Source organism: Sphaerodactylus townsendi, linkage group LG06, assembly GCF_021028975.2.
Source record: "Sphaerodactylus townsendi isolate TG3544 linkage group LG06, MPM_Stown_v2.3, whole genome shotgun sequence".
Classification (NCBI taxonomy): Eukaryota; Metazoa; Chordata; class Lepidosauria; order Squamata; family Sphaerodactylidae; genus Sphaerodactylus; species Sphaerodactylus townsendi.
In genome coordinates, this window is record NC_059430.1 from 91,961,541 (window position 1) to 91,974,225 (window position 12,685).

The following is a 12,685-nucleotide window of genomic DNA, read 5'->3' on the forward strand; positions in this document are numbered from 1 at the left end:
TCATTCCCCCCTCCCCCCTTTGTTTTAAATGAGATATCTTCAGAGCTACAATGTCATAATATGCGAATCGGCTGCGATTTTCATATCGTGATGTCGTAGCTTTGAACATATCTCATTTAAAGCAAAAGGGGGGGGGGGGCACGTGCATGGGATCACCAGGACCTTTATACCCTGAAATGAGGCATGGATGAGCTGCAAGCAGAGGAAACTTCATGGGAATGTTCTGCAAATGGTGGCAGCATGGAGCCTCCTGAAGAGGGCCGAAAATGGCAGATGCTCAGTAGAAGCTGAAACTAAGAGCTGGGGGAGGGGGGGAAATAAAACATCTCCTACTCTCTGCACAGCAAGCCGGAGACGTTTTCAAAACGGCTTCAGGGAAAAAGATACCCTAGCTAATTTCGCGTTTTCTGAAAAAAAAATGGGTTGAGATGAAATGAAATGTCCTGAAGACATTTTGGGGGGAAAACCTGTATGCAGTTCCTCCTCAAAATGCTTCTTTCAACATCTTCAAGACTTTTCATTTGTACTGTGCAGAAAGTATCACAGTTATTCATAGACAAATCTGAGAAATGCATTTATAAATAGGATCATACCCAGACACTGAATGGTTCCCATGCTCTGTTCATTATATCTGTGGCTCAGAGTGACACCCCACACAGGAACACTTATTATCAGTAGTTCTGGGAACATTGTCCTGAGTGGCACTACTGTTACCTGGAGTAGGTGTCAGTGACATTTGTTTCGTAGGATGCAGTTGGTCAGTTGTTTGTTTTGTCTACTTCCCTACTAATAAATCTCCATGTGGTGATAGAGCACTGATGACTGCACCTAGGTTTTCTTTTGGGGGGGGGGGTTAGTTTCCTGAGACAGTTTTCAAGTAGCTAGCACACATGTGTTAAATGGGAAAGGGTTTGGGGGGGGGCAGGATCTGTACATCAAGGTCAATATACCCTCTAAACAAGAACCTTGTCTCCCCCCAAAAAATCACTGGAGGTTGTTGCAGTTTGGAGTCTGTGCCAATGCCCTGTTTGAACTGTTTTCTGTCCCCATTGCCCTCATAATAGAACAGAATTTATCTAGTGATATTGAGAAGTCATAGTAGGTGTGATGAAGTTACTCCATTACAGTATCAGGAAAAGTCACACTAGCCTGACAAAGGCTTTGATCTCCGAGTGGAGAACCAAAAAGCTGTGGAAATTTACCCAAAAGGAAGCCAGTAACCAAGCAGGCACATACATCAAAGGCTAGGTTACCTCATGGCAGAAAACAGAGTTTTCCTGGGAACCAAGGAACAAAGACAATTGGATTCTGATCCAGGCTAAGCTCGAGTGAGCATCTCTAAGCTGAGGGAGCTGAGACAAGCCTGCAGGAAACGTGCTATTTAGCTGAGTAATATCTGTATTTATTGTTTTATTGTTTTCTTTTTTTTCCAATAAAATTGTTGAGAACTCAGCTGGTTTCAGTGTATCTGGAGAAAAGAACCCAGGATTTATAGAACAGCCATGGCTCTCCCAGGCCTGGTTCTGTGATATGGTGGCAGCCATAGGACAGATTATGGAGTCTTTAGATTTTTGCTACTCCCTGGCTGTTAATCTTCCATCACACCCACCCACAAACCCGTCCAAAAAAAGCATCCCTCCCACAACTGATGAAACAGAAACAGTAGTTCAACTGTGCAATGGGTGTGTAGCCAACCAGAACTACATGCATAATGAGGGGTAACCCTATAACTTGCACAGAGAAACAGCGGTTGCTGCAATGCACTTTCCAGGCCCTGAGGGAAGTATACAAATGACACACTCAGCTGTATTTGGAAAACAGGGATTATGATAAAATTGTGGAGTGGGAAGAACATATCACACACAATACATCATTTAAAAAGGCATCAGAACTAGTCCCTTTTTCTTCCTGAGAGGGAGTACAAGGTTGCAGTTCCTGGCCATCCAGAAAGCCTGCTTGATCTCCACTTGCAGCAATGTCTCCTGAATGGAAAAGATAACATGAGCACTAGAGAAAACGGGCCTTTCCCCACTCTCCCCTATCCCCCCTATGCCGCGCAAGATTCCGCTTCCTCAGCGCCGCTGCATCCCTGGCGCTGCTGCCTCTGGTAACCCTCCCACGCACCCCGCTGGCCTTCTGCGCGGGGTCATCAAAAGGTGCCTCTTTGGGCAAGAGCGCCAGGATGCGCCACGCTGAGGGGAGCGCGACAGCCGTAAAGCGTCAGGGCTATAGTTATGCGCTGTCGCCGCCCCTCTCGTGGGGAGTGCCGGGGGACCCCGCGCTACTCTCCTCAAGTAGTGCGGGGCTTAAGGTAAGTGGGGAAAGGCCCAGCTACTCTGTGGTGCAGTGTTGGCCAATTTCCTCTTTACAGAATTAAAGCCTCAGAAAGGCCTGTCCAACACCAAAGGTAGGGGTTGGTTTTCTGGAATGGTGAAACCCAAAGGCTGTAGGGTGCTCTGTGCAGCTGTGGCAGTTCCCTTTCCCTGATCAGAACTCTCCTTTGTGACAAAGGAAGGCAAGGGCTCTAGGGAACGAAAGGTCAAAAAACGACCCCACAGTACAGTTGATTTATTTTTTGTGCGGTGGCAGATCTGGGCATTAGGGTCTGAAGAAGCAGCTTATATTCCAGTTGTTTTCTGCATAGTCAAGTCATACTTGAGATTTGGGTCAGATTCAGGAATGTGACTGGCCTCGTTGGTGCTCCCTGAGGAGCAGCTACCACCAGAGGCGGAGCAAGGGGAAATTCTGCCTGAGGCATATGTGCGTGCTGTGCCCCTGTTGCTGTGCCGCCCACCCCGCCATGCCCCTGCCTAGCCCCCGCCATGGCCTGGCCACGCCTCCTCCATGGCTCCTCCTGGGGAATTGCGCCCCACTCCCGCCCTGTTGGCGCTAAGCCTCTGGCTACCACAACATTAATATTTCTTAGAAATTTAAAGAGATAAAGATAACATGAGGTTGTTGCCCACCACAGTCATCTCTCAAGTATCAGGAAAATAAATATGCTGTACCCTGGTAGAAGTCCAGGAAGGAAGGAAGGAAGGAAGGAAGGAAGGAAGGAAGGAAGGAAGGAAGGAAGGAAGGAAGGAAGGAAGGAAGGAAGGAAGGAAGGAAGGAAGGAAGGGAGGAAGGAAGGAAGGAAGGAAGGAAGGAAGGAAGGAAGGAAGGAAGGAAGGAAGGAAGGAAGGAAGGGAGGGAGGGAGGGAGGGAGGGAGGGAGGGAGGGAGGGAGATAAAGACTTTTTGAGTATTCATTTCTTAATGTTTCAATATTTTGTCTTACTGCTTCAAAAGCCACTATTGGTAGCAAATACATTTTAGAATTGTGTGATTAAATTCAAGATTGGTTTGAGCACAGTCCCTCTCAGGTCAATCTAACAAAAGACTCCATGATAAAGGACACTATGCAGTCAATGTTAAGTACCTTTATTCCTTCCTGTGAGAAGCAATGAGACACCACTTAAAACATGTGCATGCACTTTCATTGACATTTAGGAAATCACAAAGTGATTGCTGTTTCATAGGCTTGCTGAAATACCAGCACCCCATGATTGTCAGTATACAGCCTCTGAGGTATGTTACCAGAGATAAGCTCAATCAATCTTGTTTCCTTGCTCATATATTCCTTGACCTGGGCTTAAAATAGCTCTGTGGGATGCATTTTGTTAATTGTAATCTTATTTTATGAAATTTGTCTTTGCAGAAACTTCTTGCTGGCACCCCTTAATGTCCACATGATCCTAGCAATTTCTTCACACTGGTTTGTTTAGGCATGTACAGCCAACATGATGTTCTCTCCCAATGATTTTTCAGTGTCTTATTTTAGCTTGCCAGCAAAGAGATCATTTGAGTAGTCAATATTATGCTGCAACACAAAGCATGTCTTGCCATTAAGTTTTAAGTTAGCACTGAAGCACCCTGATGCATTTGGCCCAGGCTAGCTTGATCTTATTAGATCTCAGAAGCTAAGCAGGGTCAGTCCTGGTTAGTACCTGGATAGGAGACCAGGGTTGTACACAGAGGCAGGCAAGGGCAAAACCACACTTGTTTGTCTCTTGCCTTGAAAACCCTATGGGGTTGCCATGAGTTGATTGATGTGGACATGGGGTGCTCAGAAATCTCCCAGTTTTGTCACTATTACTACATTCCTACATAATGTTAGATTCTTTTTTTTAAGGAAATGTTGTTTAACTCACCAGGATGTGGGTCAGGTTCCACTGACTGGGATCTTGTTTGTCCAAATAAACTTCTCCCATAATTGCCCATGGCCAAAAGTCTTTCCACTGAATAATGAGGATGTGTAGAAGTGTTTGGACTTCGGCACCAAGGACTTTGAACTGGGTACAAGGGTGGTGGTGTCTTTTCTCCCCTGCAGAGTAAATACAAAAAGATCTCTTCTGGTTATTTTAAATAGTTGTTTTTGTATACAGACAGAATTATAATTTTTAAAATCAAAGCAAATGAAAAATCAAAGGAGCAGCAGTGGCGTAGTGGTTAAGAGCAGGTGAATTCTAATCTGGAGGATCTGGGTTTGATTCCCCGCTCTGACACTTGAGCTGTGGAGGCTTATCTGGGGAATTCAGATTAGCCTGTGTACTCCCACACATGCCAGCTGGGTGACCTTGGGCTAGTCACAGTTCTTCGGAGCTCTCTCAGCCCCACCCACCTCGCAGGGTGTTTGTTGTGAGGGGGGAAGGGCAAGGAGATTGTAAGCTTCTTTGAGTCTCCTACAGGAGAGAAAGGGGGGATATAAATCCAAACTCGTCCTCTTCTTTTTCAAAAATAATTCTGCAACTATTCTGCAACAGTTCAATTCCAAGTATTTGCATGGTCCTGTTTTGGATTATTTATTTCTGCAATGTTCACTGTTTTGTGGGACACAATCTACTTCTCCTCCTGATGGATGCAGCCAAGGAACTGTAAATGGACACCGGAATACTTGCCTGCAAGCACATGACAGCCATTAGAGTTTCCCGAGCAGAGGGTTGAGAAATACCTGGGGATTTTAGGGGTATAGCCTTGGGAGGGCAGGTGAGGATTGGGGATAAGAGGGACTTCAGCCCTAGAGTACATTGCCATAGAGTTCACCTTCCAGAACTGCCATTTTCTCCAGGGGAACTGATTTCTCTTGTCTGGAGATCAGCTAGAGTAACAGGAGATATCCAGGCCCCACCTGGAAACTGGCAATCTAAGAAAATCCACAGTGGGGTAAAAGGGAAGGATGTTTAACTGCATAGAAGCAGGTTATTGCAATTGTGTTTTCATTTTTTGTGATATCTGCGCTCTATCCTGCACAAGCCCACTTACCGGTTGCTGAATTACACATTGCTGCAGGTGCATATGAAGCTCCAAAATGGGGCAATTAACTCCCCCTGGGGCTGCTGCATCTTGGGAAAAACAGTATGGGAATTCTTCATTTCCAATTTTAGGACTGGAACTCTTATGTTTCTTTACATTAACCAATTCATTCAAGAAATAAGATGCACCTGAATAACCAGGGGCAGCCATTGCTGCTGGGGTGAGCAGCGCAGCAAAATAAGGGGTTGCAAGGTAGGAATTGCATGCTGCAGAACCGGGTGCATTGATTGGCCATTCCCCAGCCGCTTTGGTGCGGAGTGAGCCTGGGTATATATAGAGCGCCTCTCAGGGTCAGCGCCCTTCCCGCCAAGCAGACCCAACAAGGCAGTGGTGGTGTGGTTGAAGCGTCTGGCATAAGGCCTGGAAGGGGAGACTGGTTCACGGCCTCTAAACTTTGCCTTTTTCTTTCCTTTTTTTCCGACTTTCCCTCACCTTTGCTTGTTCTCACTTTTTATTCCTTCTTTCTCTTGCTGGTTGTTGTGACTGGTTCCTCACGCTCGCTTAGGTCCCAAAGCGGGCCAAGAAGTGCAAGACAACCAGTTCGTGGCAGAGCTCGAGCCCTTCTTAAATAGGGTTCGGTCCAGACCGCCCGGGGAGTCTCCGAAGGCGCTGCCCGGTGGTCGAGGCAGATTGGTGCAGCGACGCTTCTGGCGGCTGCGGCTTTGGAGTCTGTCCTCCATTGGCCGGGGCAGGCCAGCTGGCCCAGTACGGGAGCACCGGGATTCTCCCGGCTGGGAGGCTTTCCCTTGGCCTCTTTACAGAGCCCGGACGGCACGCGTGGCACTGATCCTTTTCCTGGTAATGCGAACTTAGCAGGACACGCTTGATGCACTCTCCCCGCCAGGCCCCTGGCCGGTGTGGGCCAGCGACATTCCGGTCCCCGCTGGGTGCAATGGAGCGGAGCCCCCCGTCATCGCCAGCGTAAGTTGCCGCATTTATTCGGCATGGCAGGCCCACCTCGAAGCCCGAGGCGGAGGCCCTCCAGCTCTACGCCGCCAGTCAGCCCAGCGTCCCACATCAGTGGACGCATCCGTTAGCCCTCCATTCGAGGAAGCAGGTGAGGAGGAAGCCCGGTGGAAGTCGGCGCTCCCGGGTCCTCCAGACGTCTCCCAGCTCTTTCATCTTCGGGTAGAGTCCCTCCGAGGGCGACTATGCCCAGGTTGTGGGGAATTCTGGTTCCAAGGCGAACACGTGCCCGCTTCCTCCCATTTTGGATGTCGCAAAATGCAGAAGCTTTGGTAAGTCGCGGGCTGACTCCGCCCCAGCCCGGCTCCAGGACGCATCACAAGGGTAACCTGCTCTCCTTCCGGAGTCCCACCTCCCCACAGGAAGCTCCGGGAGCAGGTGACCCACTTTCGACGGGTGCTAATGTCGACCCATTCAAGTTCCCGGCGGAGGGCGATATGGCTTGTCGAGCGGACAGAAGCGGCGGACCCGCTGCTGCAGCCGAAGCGAGATGCACTTTAGAAGCAACTGGCTGCAGGGTTTCAATACTTCGTATTCCTGGCCTCTGCGTCGGGGCCGCCCCTACCCCCGAGTGGCTACTGGCACCTGCGCTGACCCACATGTCCAGCGTGCTGCGAAGGTTATGCAGCCGGCGCCTTTGGTCGGGCGCAGCCAGCAGCCATTGCCTACGCATGATGCCATATTATCCGGAAGAACGCCAGCCCCACGTGAGGCGGGTTCCGCTGGGATCTCATCCACTCGACTCAAAACCTGGATGGTGTCGTGCGTCCAGCCGGGCCGTGAAAGGGGCGATGGGAGCCATCTGCCCCCTCGTGAAAATCCGGGCGGCAAGAGCTTTCCGGAAGGCTGGAGGGCAAATAGAGGCTTTGTTGGGAGAATTCAGCTGGGGCGCTTGCCAGCGACCAAGTGTAGGTTTGAGCCCCAGGCATTTTTTGCTCCAACCTGTTCACCGGCAGTCATGGCAGAGGCGAAGCACCCCAAGTTCAGCTTCCGGCGGGCGCTGCGGCAGGCGGTCTATACGGCGGGCCCACACCTAAAAAAAAAAAGTTTCCGATTGGTCAGAAACTGGTGCCCTCGCCCCGCAAACATTGACGACACTTCTTCCCAACTGCAGTCGCTTTGGCTCCCCGCACCTGTTAGCCTTCAGCCTTTGCTGGTGGCTGCAGCTGCTATTCCAGGACAGGCGTGCTGCGTGCAGCTGCGGGGGGCAGGTTTCTCCTCTGATTTTGAATCCCCGTACCGAGGCCCTCGCCAGGGCTTACCAGGCGGACAACTTAAAAGTCGGTCCTGAAGAACCCCCTGGCGTGGTGGCTGACAACCTTGCCAAGTGCAAAATCCAGGGCCCGTCGATGACATGGGCCCTTCCATCACCACGCCCCTCAGCCCCTTCAGGGTCTCACCAATTGGCGCACTGGTGCCCTTACAGCAAAATGTGACATCCAATCTGCTTTCCGGCTCCCGCCCGATTCCCCTGGATCTTCGCTCGAAAGCTGCTGGGCATCCATTCCCAAAGGCAGCTGGTTTGTGAACAAGGCCATGCCCATGGGCTGCCTTCTTTTGCCTGCGTGCAGCTTTTGAGACTTTCAGCACGTTTGCAGATATAGGCGTTCAGCAGAGTGCCCTCCCGGCATGGTGACTCATTATCTGGGTGATTTTTTAGTTCCTTCGGTGGGCAGTGGGCACCAGGGAATGTTATTTTTGCTTTTGCAGGCTTTCCAGGCCCTGCGGCCCAGGCTGGGGGTCCCCTTTGCTCCCAGCAAGGCAGAGGGCCCATCACCTGTTCCCAGGTCTCCCACCTGGACTCGGTTCAAGGCATTTCCTCGCTCCCTCTTGAGGATAAGCTCCTGGCCCTCACCACCCTGCTGCATTCGCGTTGCTCCGGTACACAAAACATGCAGGGTTACCATCCAGGTCCAATCCTTGCTGGGCCATAATTTTCCTTTCATTTCGGGCTTGCAGGGTGGTGGCGCTTGGCATGCGTTCTGCTCTCGGGCTGGCTAGGTCCTTTGTCGGGCTGCAAGCCCCTGATCACCGCGATCAGGGTATCCCGGGTCTTGTAGGAGGATCTGCAGGTCTGTGGCTGGTACGCTCTTCGCCCGGGGCTTCAAGCGGCATTTCCCTGTGGCGAGGCACTCTCTCTGGAACCCGCTTGCAGGAGTTGCAGGTGCACTCTGGCGCCCTCGGTGCCTTTGGTTTTGGGGTTTATCTTTCAGGGCGGTGGGCTTAAGGTCTTCTGGCCCCGGCCTGGCAGCATTCACAGGGTATCACCAGGGATCTCACTTTTCTGGAGCTGTTTCCCTTCTTGGTGGCCGGTGCACGCTCTGGCGACCGCACTTTGGCAAAAGTTCGAAGGGTGCTTTTCTTGGTGTGATAAATCCAGGCTGTGGTTCGTGAGGTGAACAGGCAGTCCTCTCCAGAAGTCGGCACGGGTCATGTAGCTTGGTTCGCCAAGTAATTTGGTTCTTACCTGCCTCTCTTTTAACATTTCCTTTAAGCTGCTTTCGTTCCAGGTTTTGCAGAATGAGATTGCTGACGCCTTTATCCCAGCCAGCAGGTGGATCGCTTTTCGGCCCACCAGGCCGGAGCCTGTTCCTCGGGCGACAGTGCCGGGCGTCCCTCTGGAACCTTTGGCAGTTAAGCAGTCATCACAGGTGTTTTGAGCTTCGCTGGCACCGCCACATCCAGGAAGCACGACCGAGCCGTCACGGCGGGACTTCGCGTGAGTTTCGCGACGCGATTACCGGAGGGATGCCGTCAGCGGCCCACGAGGGTGGACCATCGGCCTCCTCCGCCGAAAGTACCTGTTAACCGCTCCGATGGGCAGAGATGCACCCCGCCAATTCATGGGGGGTGCAGCTGGCCGAGCATCGCCTTCTATTGCAGGGTCTCGGGTTTTCCGGGCCGTTACCAAGGCGTTAGTCCTGCTGCGCCCGGCGCTGGGGAGCTGGTTGGCGCAGGGTGGAAGCCCTGAGCAGAGAGGGATCTCAGGCTTTTTCCAGTCACCAGGAGCAGGTGCTTCGGCAGTCATCGGGGTGCTCACGGCAGGTGTGCGCTTCCACGCTTTGAGCCGCTTGCTCTTCACATGTCGCTTAATCCACCTCTGGCAATAACAATTCATGGGGCTTTGCGGCCCGAACTGGTCGAGTAAGCTTCACTCAGGGATCGCGGCCTTCCAGCACCCGGGCTGCAAAGGGAGCAATCCTAGTCCTGTCTGGGGACATGGTCTATCGCCAAGTGGCTGGCTCTTTCAAGAAACCGACCAGGAGGAGGGTCGGCCCGGTGCGTGGGTCACCATGCCAGCCCCTACCGGCGACAGCCTGCCCTGCCCCATCCCTCCCACTCACCATCGTGGCTCCGGCACAGGCTGCGGAGTCGGGTGGCATGCTCTTAGTGCATGAGGATGGGTCCCCTCACCAGGTTCCAGTTCACCAAATCTGGCGATTGTTCGGGCATGCTCCGCCAGACTGGGCTGCCGGCCGCTTAATCTGGCCTGCAATTCCTTCAGGATAGGTGCCGCACGGCAGCTGCACAGTATGTGGGGCATGACGGGAAGACATTCGCTGCTGGGCAGGTGGTCCGGTCAGGGGCGCTTTCAGTACATATCTACCGCCCACCTGGACTTTGTTAATTCTTTCCACGAATTCTCCAGGGCGCCCGCCAGGACCGTTCTATGTCGACAGGTGTGGGTGCGTGGGGCGGCACAACCACCAAAATCCGTGCTGGAAGAATATCGCCTGCACTTCGGACTGGGGCCGGCTATCTCGATTTCAGGCGCCGTGAGGATTGTTCGTGGATGGGGGCAGGGCAACATGCTGTAGCATGAGCTGGAGCCCATAATAATTCGAATATATTTTCCAGCGTCGTAGCTACACCGGACCTATTGGTCATTCATTTGGGAGGAGGACCTCCCCTGCCAGGTCGGGGCCTTGACCTGGCGGTGTGCGATGGCCACCACACTTCGAGACTTTGCCAGGCATGCGGCCTGGTATGACCTTTGGTTTGGTCTGGAGATGCTGCAGCTGGTCCACTGGAGGAGCTGTGGATCCCCACTGCTGTGAACCCAGGGCCTGCAGAAAAGGTCGTCAATCCAGGGCGTCAGCCAAGGTGGTCCCTCTCCTTGGGGGGCCCGGTGGCCCGGACCACCTCCGAGATATCGGGACAACAGAGACTTCTTCGAGCCAGATGATGTCCGGGCCCTCATTCGACCTAACAATGGGGTTTGGACATGTGCTTCAGTCCATTCGTTAATCCTTACTCTCCTCTGATGGTTGAGATAGGGACAGGTCTCAGGCTTGAGGGAGCTTGGGAATGTGAGCTGCGCAGGAGGGGAGCGGCTACGTCAGGCGGGTTTGCAAGCGGTGTCGCATTAATCTGGGAGAGAACGAAGCCTTCGGCTAGGGCTCCCGGAGCTTGCGCCCTCTATGAGGGCGGGGGGGGGGGTGGGAGGCGGGCAGGCTGGCTGGCAGGTCGGCAGGTCGTGGCAGCTGCCCCGACACCTCCCAGGGAGTGGGGTTGGGTTGGGCCGTGAGGCGACCATGGAAGCTTAGCTGCGCCCGATACCCCAGCAAGCAAGGCAGGAGGGCCCGGGCTGTAAAAGTGCTGACCTTGGGGCTTAATAGCGGTGCCCGGTCTCCTCAGCATGGGCCCGAGGAGAAGAGGGTGGAAGCAAGGAGTGTTATCTGGGGGCTTCCTTCCGGCCAGTCCCATATGCGATGGGATGGGATGGGATGTGCGACCCCGGCTTGCACGCCCAGCCTCTTTTGTATATAGTTATTGGCTTCGTTATGTTTGATATTTCAATAAACAGGCTGCGCCCATTCCTTTTCCAGCCACCTGTCAGATAAGTGAATTATTTATTGTGCAAAGTAAGTCTCACCATCTGCAGCAAATAAGATGCACCTGAATAACCACAGGGCAGTTTTCATTGCTGCTGGGGTGAGCAAGCGCCAGCAAAATAAAGAGCTGTAAGGTGGAAATTGCATGCTGCAGAACCCGGGTGCATTGATTGGCTCCCCAGCAGCTTTGGCGGCTGGAGGAGCCTAGGTATATATATGAGCGCCTCTCAGGTCCGGCGCCCTTCCCGTGAGACTCCAGCAAGGCGTGACCAGCCCTGCACCCTCCCTGTAACTTCAGCCAAGTTGGCGGGGTTTTCTTTTAAGGGCCTTTACTGTCGCCCGAAAGCTCTGGCGGGTTTACAGTAAACGGTAAGTCGCGACATCTGGGAGAGAGAACGAGGCCTTCCAGCCTGGGGCTCCCAGGCTTCGCTCTATGAGGGCGGGGGGGGGTGGGGGCCGGGCATTGGCTGGGCTGGCAGGCCGGCAGGCGGGTCAGCTGCCCGACACCCGGGGAGTGGGGGTTGGGTTGGGTCGGTAGGCTGCCATGGGCTTAGCCGGTGCCCGAGACCGCAGCAAGCAAGGCAGGAGGACGGCTGTGTGTGGCTCTTTGGGGCTTAGCCGTTGTCTCCTCTCGTAGCATGGGGCGGGAAGAGGGGTGGAAGCTAAAGGAGGTTATCTCTGGGGGCTTCCCTTCCCGCCAGTCCCATATGATGGGATGGGATGTGCGACCCGTTTGCCGCCCAGCTCTTTTGTATATAGTTATTGCTGTTATGTTTGATATTTCAATAAACGGGCTGTGGCCCATTCCTTTTCCAGCCTGTCGTCGTGGTGTATTTATTGTGCAAGTAAGTCTCACCATCTGCAGCAATGGCACCTTATAATGGATTCCGGTTCTTTTTCCTTCTCTGCAGGACTTTGGGAAGCTATTGTCTGCACTGTGTCATTTGATTTAAGTTGCCACCCATCTCTTGGTTTGTGACTATGCACAGAGCACTGCTTGAAGTTTTCAAAGTTTCCAACATCCTCTTTTCCGTCCAATGTTTGCTTTTGCTTTTGGTTTATTGGAGTGTACCAAGCAACAGCCTAAATTGGAAAGAAAGAAAACAACTAATGTTCAGGCAAATTGGCTGTTGTGAGTTTTCCAGGCTGTGCGGCCATTTCACCATGACATGCCCCTGAAGATGCCAGCCATAGATGTGGGTGAAATGTTAGGAGCTAAAACTACCAGACCACAGTCACACAGTCTGGAAAACCCACACCAGTTAGTTGATTTTGGCTGTGAAAGCTTTCAGCAATACATTCAGGCAAACTGTTTCTAGGGATGCCATATTCATACGCTTGTCAATTCCCCATAAAATGAAAGAGCAATTAAGAGCCAATTCACAGATTACAAAGGACTCTGGATCATATATGGACTAGGGTTTCTGTGCTTCTCAGGCATGCATGCTTGCAATCTAGACCAGGATAGTGGCATGCAAAAGGGAGGGGCTTCAGCTTTCCTTCCCATGCTGTTTTCCTGATTTGAAATAG

The 12,685-nt window shown here is 52.5% G+C and overlaps 1 protein-coding gene across 2 annotated transcripts in view; it reads right to left on the reverse strand.

Moving 5' to 3' along the window:
* LMNTD1 (lamin tail domain containing 1) overlaps positions 1-12,685 on the reverse strand; it is a 175,820-nt gene that overhangs the window by 34,266 nt on the left and 128,869 nt on the right. For both annotated transcript variants that reach the window (XM_048499424.1, XM_048499425.1), the window contains exons 8-9: positions 12,030-12,238; positions 4,193-4,365 (exon numbers count right to left, since the gene is read on the reverse strand). In XM_048499424.1, the coding sequence (XP_048355381.1) occupies positions 4,193-4,365; positions 12,030-12,238 (382 nt within the window). The remainder of the gene's footprint in view (positions 1-4,192; positions 4,366-12,029; positions 12,239-12,685) is intronic.